General features: G+C 44.2%; 1 protein-coding gene across 1 annotated transcript in view; it reads right to left on the bottom strand.

Annotated features, from left to right (window-relative positions):
- eef2l2 (eukaryotic translation elongation factor 2, like 2) overlaps positions 1 to 25539 on the bottom strand; it is a 38809-nt gene that overhangs the window by 3786 nt on the left and 9484 nt on the right. The window contains exons 3-14 of the mRNA XM_084307528.1: positions 22619 to 22800; positions 18748 to 18959; positions 16228 to 16403; positions 15757 to 15862; positions 15537 to 15650; positions 14055 to 14193; positions 12460 to 12655; positions 10989 to 11247; positions 10662 to 10769; positions 8370 to 8723; positions 7845 to 8027; positions 3395 to 3527 (exon numbers count right to left, since the gene is read on the bottom strand). Of these exons, the coding sequence (XP_084163654.1) occupies positions 3395 to 3527; positions 7845 to 8027; positions 8370 to 8723; positions 10662 to 10769; positions 10989 to 11247; positions 12460 to 12655; positions 14055 to 14193; positions 15537 to 15650; positions 15757 to 15862; positions 16228 to 16403; positions 18748 to 18959; positions 22619 to 22800 (2162 nt within the window). The remainder of the gene's footprint in view (positions 1 to 3394; positions 3528 to 7844; positions 8028 to 8369; positions 8724 to 10661; positions 10770 to 10988; positions 11248 to 12459; positions 12656 to 14054; positions 14194 to 15536; positions 15651 to 15756; positions 15863 to 16227; positions 16404 to 18747; positions 18960 to 22618; positions 22801 to 25539) is intronic.

The raw sequence follows: 25539 nt of genomic DNA, 5'->3' as shown, positions 1-25539 counted from the left end.
ATTATGGCTATGTGTCTAACATCGGCGTATCTAGACCACTATCAGTAGGGCACGTGCCCTACTGATGATCATCTGTGCCCCAGTGATTAAAAAAAAAAAGAAAAAAAAATTACAAATGTTTTTTATTTTCCCTTTTTTAACATGATCAAATGATATTTTTTACTTCACTTTGAAATATTATAGTGAAATACTTTGCAATGTTGTCGCATTTATCTTGTTGAAATCCTCCAACAGGCTCTTTTTTGTAAGTTGACTGGTTTGCACACCAATAATACAGTGCAATAATAGAATAGTAGAATAGATAGTAAAATTATGCAATAGAATGGCCAGAGTAAAATAGTGCTACAGTACAATCAACAGCGGGGTGTATTAGAAGGCTATGGTGAAGAGGTACGTTTTTAGCTTATTTCTGAAAATATTAAGAGATCTAGCTTCCCTAATGTCCATAGGTAATGTGTTCCATAACTTTGGTGCATAGTTAGCAAAGGCTGCATCCCCGATTTTCTTTAGACTGTGGCTTGGAACCTTCAATAGTAGATGATCGCAATGTTTATACTTTGTATATAAGGAGGAGGACCTTGAAATCAATTCTAAATGTTACCGGAAGCCAGTGTAGGTTATTTACTTGTAACTTTGGGTTTGATCCAAGGAGTAAGTTGCCCCATATTGCTCTGTAACATTTCTCTTTTTGTTATAGGACCGACTAGTAGGATTTCAGTTTTGCCCTCATTTAATTTTAGGAAGTTGTTCGTCATCCATTTGTTTATTGCTAAGAGACAGGCGGAAATGGAGTTTATAGCTGTGTGATAATTTGGTTCAGCGGAGATGTACAATTGTGTGTAATCTGCGTAACTATGGAAACATACATTGTGCTTTCTAATGATGTCTCCTCAATGTTCAATGTTCAATGCAATGTTCAATGCAAGTAAAGCACTTTAAACTTTAAGTATGACTAAATGCTTTCTTGACTATATATATAGTAACTGTTCCAAAATGCATAGATTTCTATGTATTTTAGGGGTTTGGGGGGCTAGCTCTTTTTAATATAAATGTCAGATTGTTTTATTTATTTCATAGATTTCTATGCATTTCAGGAGTTTGGGGGGCTGGCTCCCCCAAATAATTAAATAACATAACCCTAACCTAACCCTAAAACCGAAATAAAGTTTTAAAAAAATAGTTACAAAATCCACCCATTTTCGCCCACAAACCGGCCAAAACCGGCCAAATTTTTGTTGCGTGCCACCACCCACTTCAATGACAGAGCTGAGCTCTCATATTTGCGAATGCATAAACTATATTTTAAATTATGGCTATGTGTCTAATATGGGCGTCGCTTATCAATGACTTGTTTTGTTTACATCAGGGTGAACGCTGTTGCGTGCCACCACCCACTTCAATGACAGAGCTGAGCTCTCATATTTGCGAATGCATAAAGACGACAACAGGAAACTAAAGTGAAAGTCAAGTCGTAGGGTTTACGGGCGTAGCGAGGGGGGCGTGCTAGCGCAGGGCAGCGCGGGGGGTGTGCTAGCAGGGGCCAATCAGAGCGCAAAACGGCAAAGCGGAACTGGAACAGCATTGTAGAAGGCATTCACGCGCCCCCGATACTTCCTGATTCTGCTGTACAGGCGCACCAACAGACCTGTAGGAGTCGCTGTCCACAACATCCAATCCCCACCCACCGGCTTTCCCACCCTCTAACACTGTCCCCTCCCCTGTCTTGAACGTTGCTCGCATATGCCCCCCACTGGCCAGTTGTAGGGAGGATAGAAGCCTTCCATCACGTGTCCCCTCCAATACACGAGGAGGCAGCCTGTCACATCTTTTCACCTGCCAGCGCGGACTCTCATTGGCGAGGTGTAACGTGTGGGAGGCTCACACTACCCCCGCCATTTCCTGTCTCTGCTGTGCAGGCGTCCCCCAACCGACCTGTAGGAGTCGCTGTCCACAACGTCCAAATTACCACCCATCGACTTCCACCCGCTAACTGCCAATTGAGTTAGTATGACGGCCGGCCCAAGCTGGAGGCAATGCCGACAGCCGGATTCGAACCCGGTGTCTCTTGCGCTGGTGACGAGTGCAATGTCCGCTGCGCCACCCAGCCGCCCCTGACTGATATTCTATATTCATATTTAATATTGCATGTGTCCGAATGGCAAAATTCAGTACTGTGTCTACAAAAGAAACCTGTAAATGATCTGCCCTTTGTTCATTTGCTTAGCTCTTTACTATACTCTATCTCAAGAAGGATCTTTTTGCTTTTTGTCAATGTTAGCATGGTGTTATTCACCATCAAAGATGGGGGAAAAACTAACTAATAATTTATATTCTCCTTTTGGTTCATTACAATGTACTCAAGCATAGTAACAGACACAATATATCTGACACTGGGGATACATTCCCTGAGGTCCATAGATGTCCCTAGATACCAAGAACATGTAAATGGATCTTGTAGTTGTGGAGCAATTCTTTACTTGGGTATATACTTTTAGGCAAACTTTCTGAAAATATGGCTAGGGTTTAACAGGTTAATGAATTTATAATTTAAAACATTTTGGCAGGTCCCTACACATGTCATACATGTTGCCTGCATGTATCCCCTCCCTACTTCCCATTTCATGTGGAATGCACTTGATTGAATAAATGACATGCTGGTGCTCTAGTGCGACATCTAGCGGCTGAATGTTATCTATTCTATACTATAGCACCTTTTTAAATTAACACGCTTATTCCACCTGGTGGTCGTACGTAGTTGAGTTTAAACAGTCCTCATTCCAAACAATCAAACCTCTTACCGAGATTCTCCCTTCATTACCAGACAGTGATGTCTTCCATTGAGAAAGGATTTTACTACACAAAGGTACTTGGATAATCGGTCGTCTGGGTAAGTTAGTCTGTTTGAGGGTCACTTCTATTGAGTAGAGAAATGGAATAGGGACCAGCTCACCTCTACATATGAAGGCTTTCCACAGAAGTTTTCAAAATCAGAATTGCCAGTGTAGGGAGGGACACATCAGAATTTTACTAGGTTTTCTGTTGCGTACACAGCAGAGGACATCTTGCATAAAACAAAGACGGCACACTAACTAGAAATTAGACTAGTCTGGTTATTCTTCTCTGATCACTTCCATTAACTAGAACCAGTCTGGTTATTCTCCTCTGATCACTTCCATTAACTAGAACCAGTCTGGTCATTCTCCTCTGATCTCTCTCATTAACTAGAACCAGTCTGGTCATTCTCCTCTGATCTCTCTCATTAACTAGAACCAGTCTCCTCTGATCTCTCTCTATATACTATGTACACATAAGCATTGCCGTCAGCTTCCCAAAGCCTAGTAAGTACAGCGTAGCAGAGACTGGAGTCCTGTTGGCTGGTGTTTGTGGAACTCACCAAATGACTCGTTGACGGGAAGGAATGCCTTCACTATAAAGATGGGTGTTCCGGCGACTTGGGACTCCTCAAAGACGTGTCCCCTCTTCCTGTTCAGCACGCCGTAGATCCCTCCCACTGCCTGCTCTGGGCACTGGTGGCAGAGCAAGATTTAAGCTGCTTTTAGAACATTGGAGCGTACATTCAAAAAAGTTTCCCTTTTTGTATCATGATAGATTGATGGTAATTTCAGTTTTACTGTGGCATGTACTGTATAAATAATTTACCATGGTAACAGTTATGTATCACCATGATACTGCATGGTAACAGCTATGTATCACCATAATACTGCCATGGTAACAGTTATGTATCACCATGATACTGCCATGGTAACAGTTATGTGTTAACATGTACATGTCATTAGGTGGTGTACCTGTCAGGTGGTGTACGTGTCATTAGGTGGTGTACGTGTCAGGTGGTGTACGTGTCATCAGGTGGTGTACGTGTCATTAGGTGGTGTACGTGTCATCAGGTGGTGTACGTGTCAGGTGGTGTACGTGTCATTAGGTGGTGTACGTGTCATCAGGTGGTGTACGTGTCATTAGGTGGTGTACGTGTCAGGTGGTGTACGTGTCATCAGGTGGTGTACGTGTCATCAGGTGGTGTACGTGTCATTAGGTGGTGTACGTGTCATCAGGTGGTGTACGTGTCCTCAGGTGGTGTACGTGTCAGGTGGTGTACGTGTCATTAGGTGGTGTACGTGTCAGGTGGTGTACGTGTCAGGTGGTGTACATGTCATTAGGTGGTGTACGTGTCATCAGGTGGTGTACGTGTCATTAGGTGGTGTACGTGTCATCAGGTGGTGTACGTGTCAGGTGGTGTACGTGTCAGGTGGTGTACATGTCATTAGGTGGTGTACGTGTCATTAGGTGGTGTACGTGTCATCAGGTGGTGTACGTGTCAGGTGGTGTACGTGTCATTAGGTGGTGTACGTGTCATCAGGTGGTGTACGTGTCATCAGGTGGTGTACGTGTCATCAGGTGGTGTACGTGTCATCAGGTGGTGTACGTGTCATCAGGTGGTGTACGTGTCAGGTGGTGTACGTGTCATTAGGTGGTGTACGTGTCATCAGGTGGTGTACGTGTCATTAGGTGGTGTACGTGTCATTAGGTGGTGTACGTGTCATTAGGTGGTGTACGTGTCATCAGGTGGTGTACGTGTCATTAGGTGGTGTACGTGTCATCAGGTGGTGTACGTGTCATCAGGTGGTGTACGTGTCATCAGGTGGTGTACGTGTCATCAGGTGGTGTACGTGTCATCAGGTGGTGTACGTGTCATCAGGTGGTGTACGTGTCATCAGGTGGTGTACGTGTCATCAGGTGGTGTACGTGTCATCAGGTGGTGTACGTGTCATCAGGTGGTGTACGTGTCATTAGGTGGTGTACGTGTCATTAGGTGGTGTACGTGTCATCAGGTGGTGTACGTGTCATCAGGTGGTGTACGTGTCATCAGGTGGTGTACGTGTCATTAGGTGGTGTACGTGTCATCAGGTGGTGTACGTGTCATCAGGTGGTGTACGTGTCATCAGGTGGTGTACGTGTCATCAGGTGGTGTATGTGTCAGGTGGTGTACGTGTCATTAGGTGGTGTACGTGTCATCAGGTGGTGTACGTGTCATCAGGTGGTGTACGTGTCATCAGGTGGTGTACGTGTCATCAGGTGGTGTACGTGTCATTAGGTGGTGTACGTGTCATCAGGTGGTGTACGTGTCATTAGGTGGTGTACGTGTCATCAGGTGGTGTACGTGTCATCAGGTGGTGTACGTGTCATCAGGTGGTGTACGTGTTATTAGGTGGTGTACGTGTCATCAGGTGGTGTACGTGTCATCAGGTGGTGTACGTGTCATCAGGTGGTGTACGTGTCATCAGGTGGTGTACGTGTCAGGTGGTGTACGTGTCATCAGGTGGTGTACGTGTCATTAGGTGGTGTACGTGTCATCAGGTGGTGTACGTGTCATCAGGTGGTGTACGTGTTATTAGGTGGTGTACGTGTCATCAGGTGGTGTACGTGTCATCAGGTGGTGTACGTGTCATCAGGTGGTGTACGTGTCATCAGGTGGTGTACGTGTCAGGTGGTGTACGTGTCATCAGGTGGTGTACGTGTCATTAGGTGGTGTACGTGTCATCAGGTGGTGTACGTGTCAGGTGGTGTACGTGTCATCAGGTGGTGTACGTGTCATCAGGTGGTGTACGTGTCATCAGGTGGTGTACGTGTCATCAGGTGGTTTACGTGTCATCAGGTGGTGTACGTGTCATCAGGTGGTGTACGTGTCATCAGGTGGTGTACGTGTCATCAGGTGGTGTACGTGTCATTAGGTGGTGTACGTGTCATCAGGTGGTGTACGTGTCATCAGGTGGTGTACGTGTCATCAGGTGGTTTACGTGTCATCAGGTGGTGTACGTGTCATCAGGTGGTGTACGTGTCATCAGGTGGTGTACGTGTCCTCAGGTGGTGTACGTGTCATTAGGTGGTGTACGTGTCATTAGGTGGTGTACGTGTCATTAGGTGGTGTACGTGTCATTAGGTGGTGTACGTGTCATTAGGTGGTGTACGTGTCATCAGGTGGTGTACGTGTCATTAGGTGGTGTACGTGTCATCAGGTGGTGTACGTGTCATTAGGTGGTGTACGTGTCATCAGGTGGTGTATGTGTCAGGTGGTGTACGTGTCATTAGGTGGTGTACGTGTCATCAGGTGGTGTACGTGTCATCAGGTGGTGTACGTGTCATTAGGTGGTGTACGTGTCAGGTGGTGTACGTGTCATCAGGTGGTGTACGTGTCATCAGGTGGTGTACGTGTCATCAGGTGGTGTACGTGTCATTAGGTGGTGTACGTGTCATCAGGTGGTGTACGTGTCATCAGGTGGTGTACGTGTCATCAGGTGGTGTATGTGTCATTAGGTGGTGTACGTGTCATCAGGTGGTGTACGTGTCATCAGGTGGTGTATGTGTCAGGTGGTGTACGTGTCATTAGGTGGTGTACGTGTCATTAGGTGGTGTACGTGTCATTAGGTGGTGTACGTGTCATTAGGTGGTGTACGTGTCATCAGGTGGTGTACGTGTCATCAGGTGGTGTACGTGTTATTAGGTGGTGTACGTGTCATCAGGTGGTGTACGTGTCATTAGGTGGTGTACGTGTCATTAGGTGGTGTACGTGTCATCAGGTGGTGTACGTGTCATCAGGTGGTGTACGTGTCATCAGGTGGTGTACGTGTCATCAGGTGGTGTACGTGTCATCAGGTGGTGTACGTGTCATCAGGTGGTGTACGTGTCATCAGGTGGTGTACGTGTCATCAGGTGGTGTACGTGTCATCAGGTGGTGTACGTGTCAGGTGGTGTACGTGTCATCAGGTGGTGTACGTGTCATCAGGTGGTGTACGTGTCATTAGGTGGTGTACGTGTCATCAGGTGGTGTACGTGTCATCAGGTGGTGTACGTGTCATCAGGTGGTGTACGTGTCAGGTGGTGTACGTGTCATCAGGTGGTGTACGTGTCATCAGGTGGTGTACGTGTCATCAGGTGGTGTACGTGTCATCAGGTGGTGTACGTGTCATCAGGTGGTGTACGTGTCATTAGGTGGTGTACGTGTCATTAGGTGGTGTACGTGTCATCAGGTGGTGTATGTGTCATCAGGTGGTGTACGTGTCATCAGGTGGTGTACGTGTCATCAGGTGGTGTACGTGTCATTAGGTGGTGTACGTGTCATCAGGTGGTGTACGTGTCATCAGGTGGTGTACGTGTCATCAGGTGGTGTACGTGTCATTAGGTGGTGTACGTGTCATTAGGTGGTGTACGTGTCATCAGGTGGTGTATGTGTCATCAGGTGGTGTACGTGTCATCAGGTGGTGTACGTGTCATCAGGTGGTGTATGTGTCATCAGGTGGTGTACGTGTCATCAGGTGGTGTACGTGTCATCAGGTGGTGTACGTGTCATCAGGTGGTGTACGTGTCATCAGGTGGTGTACGTGTCATCAGGTGGTGTACGTGTCATTAGGTGGTGTACGTGTCATCAGGTGGTGTACGTGTCATCAGGTGGTGTACGTGTCATTAGGTGGTGTACGTGTCAGGTGGTGTACGTGTCATTAGGTGGTGCACGTGTCATCAGGTGGTGTACGTGTCATCAGGTGGTGTACGTGTCATCAGGTGGTGTACGTGTCATTAGGTGGTGTACGTGTCAGGTGGTGTACGTGTCATTAGGTGGTGTACGTGTCATCAGGTGGTGTACGTGTCCTCAGGTGGTGTATGTGTCATCAGGTGGTGTACGTGTCATCAGGTGGTGTACGTGTCATCAGGTGGTGTACGTGTCATCAGGTGGCGTACGTGTCATCAGGTGGTGTACGTGTCATTAGGTGGTGTACGTGTAATTAGGTGGCGTACGTGTCATCAGGTGGTGTACGTGTCATTATGTAGCGTACCTGGATCTCCACCAGGTATATGGGCTCCATCAGCCTGGGCTGAGCAGTGAGCATGGAGGCGTAGATGACACGGCGAGCCGTGGGGATGATCTGGCCACCCCCCCTGTGAATGGCATCTGTATGGAGGGTGACATCATGGATATCGAAACGTATACCTCTCATATTCTCCTCACACAGCACCCCCTGGCAACGGGAAGAAAATACAAATTAATTTCAGATGAGTCCTCGGCACAATCCATGCTGTTCCTCATACTAGCTCTGGATAGTTAGCCACAACCAATGCAATGTCAATAGGTTCAAGCTCCCGTCTGTACAAGCGGAGTGAAGCTAAACAAAATGTACTCCACAGTGTATAGTGGCTAACTAGCAGGAGCTAGTACAAGGAACAGCATGAATTGTGCTGAGAAAGGACTCTGTGTAGTGCCAATATATCATTGCAGACTGCCGAACCCATACAAAGACCATTTTCCACAATATGTCCCCTATCATTACTAACTAGAAACTGAAAATTATGAGGGGCGTCACCTCCTTGGAGGCCCACTGGAAGCCGGCCACCACGCTGTCTTTGATCTCGTTGAGGTACTGGACTCCCTTGGTGACGTCCATCACCATGTTGGGTCCCGTCCCGTCGGGCCCGAAGCACCAGATCTTGCGGGCCTCCGTCACATCCCACTCGTAGGTGTCAACCAGGTAGCGGGCCCTCAGCTTCTGCTCCTGCCTGGCGGTCACCTCCCCCTTGTCGATGTCCTCGGCCAGGCCGTCGGGCATCGGACGTGCCTTCATGAACAGGCGGTTGTGCTTGTTGGGTGACTTGGACAAGCAGACCTGGTTCGACTCCTCGGCCACAGTCTCGCGGTAGGACACCACAGGGTCCGATTTCTGTCAAATTAAATGGTACACGGAGCGGTCAGGTGGCGTAGCGGATATTGCGTTCGTCACCAACGCCGGAGATGCTGGATTCGCGTGTTCGAATCCAGCTCCCGGCGTTGTCACCAGCTTGGCTGGCCGTTCACACTAATACAATTGGCAGTATTAGAGGGTGGGAAAGCTGGAGGGTGGGAATCTGGCGTTGTGGACAGCGACGCCTACAGGTCAGGTCTCGGCGCTTGCTCAGCGGGGCAGGACTTGGTGGAGATAGCGTGCCCTCCCACGCGTTACGCTTCACCAATGAGAGCCCTCGCTGCCAAGTGAAAAGACGTCACTGGCTGTCGGCGCACGCCTTGGCGGAAGCGTGCGATCGACTCGGGACGCCCTTGTACCGACTCGTAGAAGAACATGCATACAGCGCCAGGTAGGGGAGGGGGGGGGAATTGGCACAACGACTAATTGGGACGGGGAGAAAAATCAGAGAAAAATCTGAAACAGAAAACAATTATATATATATATATTAAATGGTACACGGGTGAGATGTCGCCGGTTTTGAGAACTAAGGCATGTATGGAGTGTGGCTACAACAGAACTTGGATCGCAACTGCCAATGGCCCATATTTTGTGACGATAGTCGATGCCGCCAAAAATGGATTACGGTACTGCCTTTAAATTAATCATTTATTCAATTCGTGTTTATTTATTTATACAATTAAATAAATAATACATTAGACAATTAAATAGATAATTGTTCAACTTTGGTGCAATATTTAGCCCCTTTCCTGATAAGCTACCTGGTTGGTATTTATGGATTATTTGTGATCCATTTTCAAACCACTATTTCTGGTATTCCTCAGTAGCAATGAAACTGAGCCTGCAGAATTATCATGTCAGCAGACCGATATCAGCTGGGGTCAGAACGATATCAGGTTGGTGTCGGACCAATATCAGCTATTTTAAGGTGCACCAACATTATAAAACATTATACAGCAGCTATTTTATGGTGTACCAGCCAAATTACTCCATGGCATTGGCAACATTATGAAACGTTCTACAGCAGCCATTTTAACTTGACTTGACTTGACTTTGACTTGACTTGACTTGAAGGTGCACCAGCCATTTAAGATGTGATTTTATGGGGCGCCCTCGTGGCCCATACCATAGTGCCTCGCGCACCTACGCGGCCGACCCGGGTTCGATCCCAGCTCCCGTCGTTATTTGTCGCATGTCCTCCCCACCTCTCCTCCCATTCGCCCTCTCCTCTGTCGGTCCTGCGTGACCAATAAAGCTGTAAAAATGCTAAAAAAAAAAAAAAAAAAAAAAAGATTGTGATTTTATTATTTGTGTGTATTCCATTTTTGTGTTCAGGAGAAATAAAATAGGACTAGGAAACAGGAAGCTGACCTTCAGGGGAACTAGAATAGGACTAGGAAACAGGAAGCTGACCTTCAGGGGAACTAGAATAGGACTAGGAAACAGGAAGCTGACCTTCAGGGGAACTAGAATAGGACTAGGAAACAGGAAGCTGACCTTCAGGGGAACTAGAATAGGACTAAGGAACAGGAAGTTGACCTTCAGGGGAACTAGAATAGGACTAAGGAACAGGAAGCTGACCTTCAGGGGAACTAGAATCGGACTAAGGAACAGGAAGTTGACCTTCAGGGGAACTAGAATCGGACTAAGGAACAGGAAGCTGACCTTCAGGGGAACTAGAATAGGACTAAGGAACAGGAAGCTGACCTTCAGGGGAACTAGAATAGGACTAAGGAACAGGAAGCTGACCTTCAGGGGAACTAGAATCGGACTAAGGAACAGGAAGTTGACCTTCAGGGGAACTAGAATCGGACTAAGGAACAGGAAGTTGACCTTCAGGGGAACTAGAATAGGACTAAGGAACAGGAAGCTGACCTTCAGGGGAACTAGAATCGGACTAAGGAACAGGAAGCTGACCTTCAGGGGAATACCAGCGTGGTCCTCCTCTAGATCCTTCAGGCAGATCTCCAGGTGAAGTTCTCCTGCTCCACACACAATGTGCTCCCCTGACTCCTCAATGATACACTGGTTGATACAAGAGAGAGCAAGTCTGAGAACACAAACATGTTATATATCCAAGAACAATTTGTATAAATATGTTTTTCCCACCATATCGTTCAATAAACTACTGAAATTGGCTTAGAAGCAATGCATATTGGCCCATGATAGGTTAATTGATCCTTTCATTCAAATGTGTAGAGATGCTGGTAAGTATTGAACAATACAGTTCCCACTTTCCCTTACCTGGACCATGGGGTCAGACTTGGCCAGACGTTTCAGGCCCTCTACCAGCTTGGGCAGATCGGCTGGGTTTTTGGCCTCCACAGCCACTCTGACCACGGGGCTAACGCTGAACTTCATCTGCCTCATGTTGTGAGCGTGCTCGAAGGTGGTGATGGTTCCTGTCTTGACCAGGTACTGGTCGACTCCGACCAGGCCCACGATGTTCCCGCAGGGGACCTCCTCAATGGGCTCCACGTACCGTCCCATCATCAGGATGGTCCTGTGCGATCAAAACACAAGATGTTTAGGGCAGTGTTGTAGTACTTAAGTCCGAGTCCGAGACTGATTTTCAGGACTCGTGACTTGACTTGGACTTGAGCACTGATGACTCGGACTTGGACTCGGACTTGAGCATTGACTGTATTCGGACTCGGAAGGTGCAGACGAAGACTCTGACTTGTTAATTGATAATAAATTGTTATTTATTTTTTTGTTATAGGCCCTACTCATTTGGCATAAGATATGTAAGGGATAATGTATAGCTACGAGGTCATTGTAGCAAAATAATTGACCGACACTGCGTTCTGGAACACCGAGGTGCCCGCCGAGGTGTTCTAAACGCAGTGAAGGTCAATTATTTTGCGACAATGACCGAGTATAGCTATACATTATCCCGCTTATTACATGGCTAACTTACTAACAATATACCTAATTCATTTTACACCATCGACAAGACGAGATCAAATGCAGACGCGGTTGTTCTGTTGCTCCTCTGGCGTCGGCAGGTGTGTGGGCTTGATTGCACCTGATGCAGTGCAGCTGTGCATAATGGTAAAGCTTAGCCCCTTTCGTGACTGCGATCAAAATGCTTGATTGTGATTGGTCAATAGCGCTCCGTTGCCCCTAACAGCGGTCATTATTGCGCGTTGCCCCTAGCAGCAGTGAATTATCAAGAAATAATTAACCGCTGCTAGGGGCAACGGAGCGATATTGACCAATCACAATCAAGCATTTTGGCGAATTTTAAAACGCCATGTAATAATGATGGCTAGTGCATTTGTTAGGCTACTGTGTCACAAAGAAAATAAACTCCCTTTTGAAATGGTGACTGCTGTGTCATTTATGTTTAATGTACCTTTTTTATTATTATTTGTATGTCAGCTCTTTGACTGCCAGAGTGGACTGGACTCAACCTTGATGACTTGGACTTGGACTAGGGTAATGGGGACTCGACTCAGGCTCTTCTTTGGGGACTCTCGACTCAGACTCGAGATTTAGTGACTCAACTACAACACTGGTTTAGGGATACCGTGAGATTTCAAATGTAAATAATTTTCTCTACTCTTAAAATTAAATAAAAGGTCTTTATTGAAACCAATGGGTAGGTGTGTTACATAACAAACGCCTGGTGAAGACAAATAATCTTCAAGTTGAACCATCAAGTCGTCCTCCAGACTTTGACTACAGCTGATCACATCTGAGTTGGACAAACCTCTGAATGGGTTTCAGGTACAAGTCGTCCTTCTTCCCAGGGGTGTAGTTTGGACCCATAATGCGGACTTTCTGTCCGGTGGACACGACGCCAGAGAAGACGCGACCGAAGGCGTAGAAGCGGCCTTTGTCCGTGGTGGGAACCATCTTAGAGATGTACATCATTAGAGGAGCTTTGGGATCACAGTTCTTCACTCCTAGGAATCGGTAAAGAGAGAAGGAAATGTCAGTGATTCACTTCTATGAAACAGTAAAGAGAAGGATAGATCAATGATTCACTCCTATGAAACAGTAAAGAGAGAAGGAGGGGTCAGTGATTCACTCCTATGAAACAGTAAAGAGAGAAGGAGAGGTCAGTGATTCACTCCTATGAAACAGTAAAGAGAGAAGGAGAGGTCAGTGATTCACTCCTATGAAACAGTAAAGAGAGACGGAGAGATCAGTGATTCACTCCTATGAAACAGTAAAGAGAGAAGGAGAGGTCAGTGATTCACTCCTATGAAACAGTAAAGAGAGAAGGAGAGGTCAGTGATTCACTCCTATGAAACAGTAAAGAGAGAAGGAGAGGTTGTCTAGATGTAGAAAGTAACTCATTATTATTAATACCAAGAGGGGCTATTTTGCCTTGAGGTTGCTGTTTGACAGCATTAAAGATTCTACCTTTAACACTTTGAATGCCACGCCCGAGAATATTCGGGTTTACCCCCCGCGGGTTGAATGCCCACTCACGAGAATATTCGTTTGTTCTCTCTTTTTTTTAGCGATCTGAAATCATATTTCATCAACCGAGTCTACCGTTGGAAATTCAGCTACCTCAGGCGCTCAGATGTGAAAAAAGCGCCCCCTATCGTCTCCCAGATGGTAATTCACCCTTTTGGATTGAACTCAATGAAAATGAATGAGAAAAAAAAACATGCACTCCACATTTTACTTCTCACTCATGCAACCGCCGTCGACCAGTTTCACTCTGGAGTTTCAGAGCAGCGGAGATTATGTGTTTTTACAGTATACACGGTGAATCAATAAAAAGATAGATTTTTTCGAATGGCGATCAGGAATTGGAATAATCCATTTGGATACCATCTGATCTCAGGTATCCTATGTTACCAGTATTAGGATAATCAGACTCGTTTTCACAGAGATATAAGCTTTTATGTGATTATGTGATATTGCTGTTTCACTGTGGAAATAGGAGAATCGATTTTCAGCTTGCGGTACGAGCGTGCATGCGCACACATATACTATCGATAATCTAGCGTTTATTTGAAAACGATTCATAAATAGGCCGAACAATGACAACGTTCTAGAATTTTATATTTTCCGTGAAAACGAGTGATTTTCAAAATGCTAGAAAACGGAAATGAAGCGATAAAAAAACAATCTGCTATGACAATGTTGACTGGAAAGTGAGTCTTTGATAAGCAACGGGCAGATTAGACACATATCCATAATTTAAAACATAGATTAGGCGATATTAACGTTAACATTGGAGTGGATGTGGGCATTCAAGGGGGTAAAAAGGAAAACACGGCTGGCTCTCAAAGTGTTAAGGATAACCCCCTTTTCTTTAGGGTTAAGTGAGAAGCAGTGACCCACCCATGGCGACCTCGTCGTCCATTGGTCCCTCGTACAGCAGCTCACAGCGGTACCTCTGGGACGTGACCGGAGATGGCAGGTGGATGGTGATCATCTGGAGCAGAGCTTCACCTGCTGGCAGCCAGCGACGCATCACTGCCTGTTTGGATACCAAGTGAAAATGACTGAACATTTGATTGGGTATGTCTGGAGAGGCAGGTGGGCAGGGTAGCATTTGATTAGGTATGTCTGGAGAGGCAGGTGGGCAGGGTAACATTTGATTGGGTATGTCTGGAGAGGCAGGTGGGCAGGGTAGCATTTGATTGGATATGTCTGGAGAGACAGGTGGGCAGGGTAACATTTGATTGGGTATGTCTGGAGAGGCAGGTGGGCAGGGTAACATTTGATTGGGTATGTATGGAGAGGCAGGTGGGCAGGGTAGCATTTGATTGGGTATGTCTGGAGAGGCAGGTGGGCAGGGTAGCATTTGATTTGGTATGTCTGGAGAGGCAGGTGGGCAGGGTAACATTTGATTGGGTATGTCTGGAGAGGCAGGTGGGCAGGGTAGCATTTGATTGGGTATGTCTGGAGAGGCAGGTGGGCAGGGTAGCATTTGATTGGGTATGTCTGGAGAGGCAGGTGGGCAGGGTAACATTTGATTGGGTACATCTGGAGAGACAGGTGGGCAGGGTAGCATTTGATTGGGTACATCTGGAGAGGCAGGTGGGCAGGGTAGCATTTGATTGGGTACATCTGGAGAGGCAGGTGGGCAGGGTAGCATTTGATTGGATATGTCTGGAGAGACAGGTGGGCAGGGTTTAATGGTGCTCAGGAAGCTGAATGGTTCTCAAAATGTTTCAAAGTGCAATTGTGTTCAGAACAAGGTATTGATGAAGTTTTAAAGTTATTTGTACCTTCAGAATAAGGCATTGCTAGGGGCGGTTAGGTGGCCGAGCGGAGATTGCGTTCGTCACCAGCCCTGGAGCTGTGAGCTGGATTCGCCTGTTCGAATCCAGCTCACAGCTCCGGGGTTGTCACCAGCTTGGCTGGCCGTCTGCACTAATACAATTGGCTGTATTAGAGGGTGGGAGAAGCTGGCGGGGTGGGTCCGGGTCGTTGTAAACAGCGACTCCTACAGTTCGGTCGGGGCGCCTGCTAAGCGCGGATAGGACTCGAGGGGGATAGTGTGGTCCTCCCACACGCTACGCCCTCTCGATGAGAATCCGCGCTGCCAGGTGAAAAGAAGCGGTGATTGGCTGGACGTGTGTCGGAGGAAGCACGTGGTAGCCTCCACTCTCCCAGATGATCTGACTGTGGGGGGTAAGTGCGCAGCGACCAGGAAGGGACTGGGAATTGGCATACGACTAACATTGGGATGGGAGAAAATCGGAGGAAAAATGGAGAAAAAAATAAAAAAATAAAAAAAATAAGGCATTGCTGACATTTTTTGGTTCTTTGTACCTTCCGAACAAGGCCTTGATGCATTTCTAAAGTTCTTTGTACCTTCAGAAGGGGCTTTCCTTCCTTGTCTTTGTCTTCAGTATCAAGCTTCACATCCAGTTTCTTGATCAGCTTTTCTGTCTCCTCCTTGTTGAAGTTCATGATGGCATCAAACACCTGGTGAGAAACAACAAGGAGGAGTTAACTCTTTGTGAGCCAACAGAGGCCTATAGAGCACCTAACCATCAGTTACCCTGATAGCAGCGGTTTCCATGACACCTACCTTGAAGATGGGGTCCAACACCAGCTGACAGAAGGTCTTGGGAAGCTTGACACCAGCGGCGTTGGTGGCTGTCTTGCTGAATTTACCAACTGATGGATCGAAGTACCTGAGCAGAGACGAATGATTCCTGCATTATTATCCTTTGCTAATCAAAAGCATAGTTATAGACTCTCTCAGAATTATAGAAACAAACCTAACCATGTGTACAAATATTATTGAGTTCATATCATTATTCTTTTTATTATTGTCTATTTTTAAAACTGAATCAAAACATAAACAAGGTGGCCTATTGGGATGTTAAATCCTAATGTGGAAAAACTGTGATTTTATATGTCTGCACTTTATGTGCTCATTTTATGCCTGTCTTCTTTCTGTTGTGAAGCACTTTGAGCTGCAATTTTTTATGAAAGGTGCTATACAAATAAAGTTTATTATTATTATTATTATTATTGTGTGTGTGCACTCTCTCACTTCTCTCCCCAGAGTTTCTTCATCATCTCCTCCACCTTCTTGGCGTAGTCAGCTGGAGTAGCGTCTCCTTTTTTGGCGGTGAACTTGGCCACATACATCTCAGCAAACTGTTTGAGCGTGAAGGCCCAGCCGTGGAGCCCTGAGCCGAAGCCCACCGTCCCCACCACTGGGTCCACCTGGAGACACATACAATCAAAACACACTTGTTCATACTTCACTGTTCATACTTTTTGCACATAACTGCCCAATTGCACAGCCCTGCTAAATATCCCATCCCACTGTATTGTTATTTTATTAGAATTAGTTACTTGACCACAGTGTACACCCCTGGCCTATTTCTATTCAATGTTTTACTTATAATTATACTATATTCTATTGTGCTCCTATTTAATTGAGTTTATATCCCATTTTATTTTATTCCACCTTTTTATTTTACAGTTGTACAGCCCTGGCCTATTTTTATGTCACAATTCTATTCTATTCTATTGTGCTTCTATCTTACAATTGTGTTCATATTCCATTTTATTTTATTACACCTTTTTATTGTATTATCTGTCCGCTGTCTGTCCGTTAATGTCGCACCGAAAACGACCAAAGCAAATTCCTTGTATGTGAAAACTACTTGGCAATAAAGTCCTTTCTGATTCTGATTCTGACACGACCACAACCAGACCATGCATCAGTATCTATCCAATATCCTCTCATTTAGCCAGGGGGCGACAGTGGCTCAGAGCGGTCGTCTGGTAATCGGAAGGTTCCCGGTTTGATTCTGGCTCCACCGGCAGCGTGTCGAGGTGTCCTTGAGCAAGACACTTAACCTCAAAGGGTCTGTGATGAAGAGCCAGAGACTCAGAAGGCTGTGATGATGTGAACTTTATACATTGCTTTTATTCTGCCAATTCTATGGTAATTCTATGTCTGTTTATTGTATGTCTATTTTACTGCTGTGAAGCACCCTGGGCTGCAATTCCTGTATGAAAGGTGCTCTACAAATTAAGTTTATTATTATTATTATTATTATTATTATTATTATTATTATTATTATTATTATTATTATTATTATTATTATTATTATTAACTGCTCCTGATGAGCAGGTTGACTTTGACTGTATTAATTCATGCTTGCAGTAGAGTTACAGATAAGATCATAGACATAAACAAAATAATTAATTACACAACATTTTTACATATATAAATAAATACATTTATTAAAAAAATAAACTTCCTACACAAGTTCCAGCATGCAGTCGCACCGTGCACGGTCGCCTCTGCCATGGTGTGTGAATGTGTGAGTCAATGGGTGAATGTGAATTGTGATGTAATTTTGCTGTAAATCAATGCTAAAAAGCTAAATGTAGGTCCGATTTATCACAAAAAAGTTTCTGAAATGTTGCTGAACATTTGTTTCGGTTTACTGTATATGTTTGGCCAGCATACCAGCTAGGGGAGGGCAGCTTGCTCCAGTTAACCCTATACTGACTATGATGGTACCGATGGTTCCATTCCACCCCTTCTATACTGACCATGATGTTACCAATGGTTCCGTTCCACCCCTTCTATATTGACCATGATGTTAGATGGACTTTCCCTAAACAGAACCACCATGACAACACGCCACCGCCACCATGTGTTTAAAAATAAAGAATATATATATATATTTCCTTTTTTTTGCAGTGAAGGCTTGGGGCCAGCTTATACCTTATACACTGTACTTAAATAAATAACGTTTGTTTGCAATTTTATTGAAATTATGTTTTTAAGTTGCAGGAAATTACAGCAAATGGCTTTCTTTATTACTAATTGTTTTTGACTCAGCACCATCTTGTTTTAAAATCCTTCTATACTGACCATGATGTTACCAATGGTTCCGTTCTCTTTTCTATTCTGACCATGATGTTACCAATGGTTCTGTTCTCTTTTCTATTCTGACCATGATGTTACCAATGGTTCTGTTCTCTTTTCTATTCTGACCATGATGTTACCAATAGTTCCGTTCTCTCTTTTCTATTCTGACCATGATGTTACCAATGGTTCTGTTCTCTTTTCTATTCTGACCATGATGTTACCAATAGTTCCGTTCTCTCTTTTCTATTCTGACCATGATGTTACCAATAGTTCCGTTCTCTCTTTTCTATTCTGACCATGATGTTACCAATGGTTCTGTTCTCTTTTCTATTCTGACCATGATGTTACCAATAGTTCCGTTCTCTCTTTTCTATTCTGACCATGATGTTACCAATGGTTCTGTTCTCTTTTCTATTCTGACCATGATGTTACCAATAGTTCCGTTCCCCCCTTCTATACTGACCGTGATGTTATCAATGGTTCCGTTCTCTCTTTACTATTCTAACCATGATGTTACCAATGGTTCCGTTCCCCCCTTCTATACTGACCATGATGTTACCAATGGTTCCGTTCCCCCCTTCTATACTGACCATGATGTTACCAATGGTTCCGTTCTCTCTTTTCTATACTGACCGTGATGTTACCAATGGTTCCGTTCCCCCCTTCTATACTGACCATGAGGGTCCCCATAGGTCCGTGCTCTCCCTCTCCGTAGGTGGAGATGATCACGTTGACGTTCTCCACGATGCGCTGGAAGGTCTGGTAGAGCGAGTCGGGATTCAGCTGCAGCTCCAGCAGGGCGCGGTCCATCTTGTTCATCATCAGGACGGGCTTAATGCGCTCGGCGATGGCCTGTCTGAGGACCGTCTCTGTCTGGACACACACGCCTGTGGGGAGGGGGTGAGGGGGGGGGGGGGGTCTCATCAGGTTCTAGTCTGTTTAGGTTAGACATCAAAACACAACGGCAGCAAGGAATGCAAAAGTCGACAGCCGTCAAGTTTAGTTTAGTTTTTTTTACTGATTCACAAGTTTAAATGTGGAATTATGGAAATAATGACCAGCTTAAAGGGATATCTATATCACATTGGGATATCAAGCAGATACAAACATAGAATGACACTATAGGCCATATGTTGGTGTGGAGTCATTTTAATTCTGTATAACACATTTAGTAATTAAAACAGTCATTATAAATCCTAGTGTTTGATGTCTAGCTGTAAATACACGTTTAAGGGGTACTGTTATAATTTTCAATATGTGTTGCATGAATTAATATGAATTGTTTCTGAAAAGTAATTTATAGTGTTGTAGAATGTCCTAGAATGTTGTAGAAAACCTACAAACTCAACACGTCCACTAAAGTTGTATTCAAATTAAACCTATGAACTCAACACGTCCACTAAATTTGTATTCAGATGAAACCAACAAACTCAACACGTCCACTGAAGTTGTATTCAGATTAAACCTACAAACTCAACACGTCCACTGAAGTTGTATTCAGATTAAACCTATGAACTCAACACGTCCACTGAAGTTGTATTCAAATTAAACCTATGAACTCAACACGTCCACTGAAGTTGTATTCAGATTAAACCTACAAACTCAACACGTCCACTAAAGTTGTATTCAGATTAAACCTACAAACTCAACACGTCCACTGAAGTTGTATTCAGATTAAACCTACAAACTCAACACGTCCACTAAAGTTGTATTGAGATTAAACCTACAAACTCAACACGTCCACTGAAGTTATATTCAGATTAAACCTACAAACTCAACACGTCCACTGAAGTTGTATTCAGATTAAACCTACAAACTCAACACGTCCACTAAAGTTGTATTCAGATTAAACCTACAAACTCAACACGTCCACTAAAGTTGTATTTAGATGCACATCATTTTTGCATCCAGTTACATCTGCGGGAACAGTTCTGGTTCTGATTAACTGTTAAAATAAATCACTGTTAACACTTTGGATGCCAGCGACGCGTTTTGTCGTTAGTTTATGCCGACCTATGAATGAATGCCACCAACGCTATATAGCGTTTGTTTGTCGTATTTTTTATTTATTGGCGATTTGAATTGATATTTCATCAATCAAGCCTCAGGTTAGTGCTGCAGAGTCTCTCTGAGCTCAATTGGGAAGATACCGCCCCCTATCGTCTCTCCCTGTGTAACTGCACCCCATTAGTTTAGACTGATGGGGGGGGGCGGGCCAGTTTCCTCATTTTACTTTTCCGTCAACCTGTTCCACCCCTCAGGGTCGGTACCGACCCCTTTTGCCATTATGATCATAGATCCATATTTTTATGAGTGATGGAAATAATTTGCGATTTTAAAGTCAACCGTTTTCAAGTATTAACATCACACACATGTCACAAAAGCATGTAGAATGTAAAATGTGAGGTTGGCAATAGGTTAGCAATAGGTTATAAGTGTCATAATATGGTTTTACCTTCTCGTTTTGAAGAAGTATAATCCGAGCTGAATCCGAGCTGGCGACCATTTTGAAAATTTAGAAAAAACTGAATTGTAGTTTGATGGCGGCCATTTTGTCGAGGGCATTCATAGGTGTAGATCAGCGTTGAAATTTTTCCGAACTACATTTCCCTTCAAGTTTTACGGGGGTTCAAAGTTCAGAGTTGAATTATGAATAATGGCAATAATTATAATAATTCGCCATAATGAGCCACAAAAGGTAACGATTTGACAAATATTGAAACGCAGTTAGTTTCTCCTCCCTATTGTTAGCATGTGGGAACAATTAGATCTGAAATTAGTTTCAAAATGGTTGCACTGTGAGAACAATTAAAACTACAGTGAATTACAGTAGATAATCATTATGTTATTATGCACGCCTGGTGATACTAAATCCAAATTGAACTGAGGCATTTGAAAGATACTATATGTATATATATATATATAAATGTGCGAATTGGCTATAATAAGGTAAGCATATATTCTATATTCTATAATAATATTTCAACTTGCATTGGTCCGGATGGGAGAATTCAGTACTGTATATACAGAACCTTTGGTTTTATCATCTTCCCTTTATTAATTTCCTTAGATTTTTTGTACACATGATCTCAAGAGGGTACTGAACGAGGTCAGTGGCAGTTTTTTAAGTCTGGTCATTATCATCATGGTGTTATTCACTGTCAAAGATGAAAAGAAAAATCATAATTCATATTTCCTTTGTTTCATCACAATTTAAGCAAGCCTAGTAATAGACACAATATTTCTGACACTGTGAATACATTCACTGAGGTCCATAGATGTACCTAGATACCAAGAATATGCAAATAGCCCTTGTAGAAGTGGAGCAATATTCCATTTACCTAGGTATACATTTTATGCAGATTTTCACCTGGGGTGGAACAGGTTAAATCACTGTTAACACTTTGGATGCCAGCGACGCGTTTTGTCGTTAGTTTATGCCGACCTATGAATGAATGCCACCAACGCTATATAGCGTTTGTTTGTCGTATTTTTTTTTATTGGCGATTTGAATTGATATTTCATCAATCGAGCCTCAGGTTAGTGCTGCAGAGTCTCTCTGAGCTCAATTGGGAAGATACCGCCCCCTATCGTCTCTCCCTGTGTAACTGCACCCCATTAGTTTAGACTGTTGGGGGGGGCGGGCCAGTTTCCTCAATTAACTTTTCCGTCAAGCCAAGTTGATCGCCGACCCCAGAACAGCGTGGATTATGTATTTCCAGCACCCAACGCTGAATCAATAAACGTGATCGATCTTTGGAATGGCGATCAGGAATTGGAATAATCTTTTTGGATAACATCTGATCTGAGGTAAGGAATCTATTTTACCAGTCTTGGGATAATCAGAGCTTTTTTCACAGATATATCAACGTGTCCAGTGTGTGTGTGTGTGTGTGTGTGCCGCTGATCAGGAAATGAGAGAATCGATATTTCAGCCCGCTTCTATAGCGTGCATAAGTACCCATATACTATCGATAATCTAGCGTTTATTTGAAAACTATTCATAAATAGGCCGAAAAATTACAACGTTTTTGTGTATGCCCGAATATTCCAGTAAATGCTGTTTATCACGGAATCTTTATATTTTCCTGAAAAACGAGGGCTTTTCAAAATGCTATCAAACGGAAATGAAGCGATTAAAAAACAATCCGTTTCGACAATGTTGACTGCAAACAAGTCATTGATAAGCGACGGGCAGATTAGACACATAGCCATAATTTAAGACAGAGATTATGCGTTCACAACGCTATCATTGAAGTGGGTGCTGGCATTCAGCCAGGTAAGTATGACACCCCCTGGTGGCTCTGAAAGTGTTAAAAGAAACCAATTTCATAAAAAAATACCAACCGTTTTACAACTCTCACAGTTTATACTTTGTGTGTGTGTAGGCACTAATATACACCTAAATAAGTGACAGTGTCTTCATAATATGACCTGTGTCTGAACATGGTTGTACGTGAGCGGCGGTCACAGGTGTTTGTGGGTGTTTGTGGGTATGAGACTTGACAGGTGCAGGACAAGCAGTGCGGGCAGGCAGGTCTCGTACCTGAGACACAGTCTACCACTACAAGTGCTCCGTCTGTGACCCTCAGAGCGGCAGTGACCTCGGAGGAGAAGTCCACGTGGCCAGGAGAGTCAATCAAGTTAATGAGGAAGCCGGCACCGTCCTTGCTCTGTTTGATGAAGGCCAAGTCGCTCTCTCTGAGCTCATAGTACAGAGAGATCGCTCTGCAGGGAGGGAATGACCTTCAGTTAGCTGGAGGTCTGAGAAGACTGCTGTTACTGAGACACACTGGATACAAGCACTGCTTCTGAGACACACTGGATACAAGCACTGTTTCACTGGATACAAGCACTGTTACTGAAACACACTGGATACAAGCACTGCTTCTGAAACACACTGGATACAAGAACTGCTTCTGAAACACACTGGATATAAGAACTGTTAGAACAAAGACAACAGTTTGTGCAGTTGGGGGAGTACAGGTCCACTCAGTCAAACATACTATGTGGTGTGCCGCAAGGGTCAATTCTGGGCCCGAAACTATTCATACTGTATATAAATGATATAGGTAATGCGTCAAAAATATAGAAAATTTTTATTTTTGCTGACAATACAAACGTCTTCTGTGAGGGAGAGAACCTCCAAATGCTGTTAAGAAATGTCGCAGCTGAGCTATCCAAGCTGAAAGTGTGGTTTGATGCAAATAAATTATCATTAAATATAAAAAAATAAAAAATTCATGATATTTGGTAAACGTGATATACAAGAAAACACACCGGGCGAACTAATGATTGATAGTATTAAACTGGAAAGGGTATTTGAGAATACATTTCTGGGTGTAATAATAGTAGACCACAAACTCAACTGGAAACCTCAGGTCAAATATGTCAGGACTAAATTGGCACAGAGTGTTGGTATTTTATGTAAGATAAGACACATTCTAAACAAAAAAACACTGTATACACTGTACTGTACACTCTTCCTACCACATATGAACTACTGTGCGGAGGTGTGGGGTAATACCTACAAAAGCACTCTATAGCCAATATGCACCATGCAAAAAAAAGCAATAAGAATAATCAACAATGTAGGATATTATGAACACACCAATAACTTATTTATAAAGCTACAAACATTGAAATGTATGGACCTAGTTGATTTCAAAACTGCCCTTATTGTATACAAAGCCAGATAAAAACTAATCCCAGGCAACATTCAAAAATGGTTCAGAGACAGGGAAGGAGAATATAACTTAAAAGGGAGAGGGAATCTTAAACAACCAATGGTACACACTACGCTGAAAAGCATGTGCATATCTGTTTGTGGAGTGAAGTTAATGTAAGGGGGTAGGGATCTATAAGCTTAGCTTCCCTCTACTCCTTTTTTGGACATGTCTGCTAACTAAATACATTGCTCTTGACTTTTTGTTTATAATTCCTTTTTTTGAATGTTTTTTTGTATTGTTTTTACATTTTCTTTTTATTTGTTGTTGTTATGATTGTTCTGTTTGACGGAGCTAGATACCGTGATTTGTTTGAAGGAATATGAAGAATACATGTTCAAAAATAAATGTTTTCATTCATTCATTCATTCATTCATTCATTCATTCAAAAGAGACCAGGCTCATGCATGTGCTATAAGTATAAAGCTAAGCTTTGCAAGAAAATTGTAGGACATCCTTGTTCTAAACACTGGTGTCTGGTAGGACGGCCCTGTTCTAATCACTGGTGTCTGGTAGGACATCTCTGTTCTAATCACTGGTGTCTGGTAGGACATCTCTGTTCTAATCACTGGTGTCTGGACCAGGTAGGACATCTCTGTTCTAAACACTGGTGTCTGGTAGGACATTCCTCTTCTAAACACTGGTGTCTGGTAGGACATTCCTCTTCTAAACACTGGTGTCTGGTAGGACATTCCTCTTCTAAACACTGGTGTCTGGTAGGACATTCCTCTTCTAAACACTGGTGTCTGGTAGGACATCTCTGTTCTAAACACTGGTGTCTGGTAGGACATTCCTCTTCTAAACACTGGTGTCTGGTAGGACATCTCTGTTCTAAACACTGGTGTCTGATAGGATATCCCTGTTCTGTAGTGGGCAAGGCGCTCGCCACGAAATGCTGGAGACGCTGGGCTCGTCAGTTCGAGCCCAGCGCTCCACATTTGCTTTCAGTTTAGCTGGTCGTCCGTACTAATACACATTGGCCGTATTAGGGGGTGGGAAACTGATGGGTGGGGATCGGGCGTTGTGGACAGCGACTCCTACAGGTCGGTTGGTGCGCCTGCGCAGTAGAATCAGGAAGTGTCGGGGGCAGCGTGAGCCTCCCACGCGTTACTCCTCGCCACTGAGAGATCGAGCTGCGCAGGTGAAAAGATGCGACTGCTGTTACCTCAAGTACCGGAGGGGACTTGTGCTATGTATGACTTAGTCCACATTGCAGCCGGCTTGTGGGAGGCAAGAAACAGCGTCCGTGACAGGGGAGGGTTGAATTGGATGATACGAAAATTGGGATGGGAGAAAATATAGAAAAATGGGAGAAAAAGTGGATAAAAAAAAAAAGGATATCCCTGTTCTAAACACTGGTGTCTGGTAGGACATCTCTGTTCTAAACACTGGTGTCTGATAGGATATCCCTGTTCTTTTTTTTTTTTTTTTTTTTTTTTTCTCCATTTTCCTCCGATTTTCTCCCATCCCAATGTTAGTCGTATGCCAATTCCCAGTCCCTTCCTGGTCGCTGCGCACTTACCCCCCACAGTCAGATCATCTGGGAGAGTGGAGGCTACCACGTGCTTCCTCCGACACACGTCCAGCCAATCACCGCTTCTTTTCACCTGGCAGCGCGGATTCTCATTGAGAGGGCGTAGCGTGTGGGAGGACCACACTATCCCCCTCACGTCCAATCCGCGCTTAGCAGGCGCCCCGACCGAACTGTAGGAGTCGCTGTTTACAACGACCCGGACCCACC

Source organism: Notolepis coatsorum (assembly GCF_963971535.1).
Source record: "Notolepis coatsorum genome assembly, chromosome: 2".
In the NCBI taxonomy this organism is placed as follows: domain Eukaryota; kingdom Metazoa; phylum Chordata; class Actinopteri; order Aulopiformes; family Paralepididae; genus Notolepis; species Notolepis coatsorum.
This window is presented reverse-complemented; position numbering and strand designations above follow the sequence as displayed.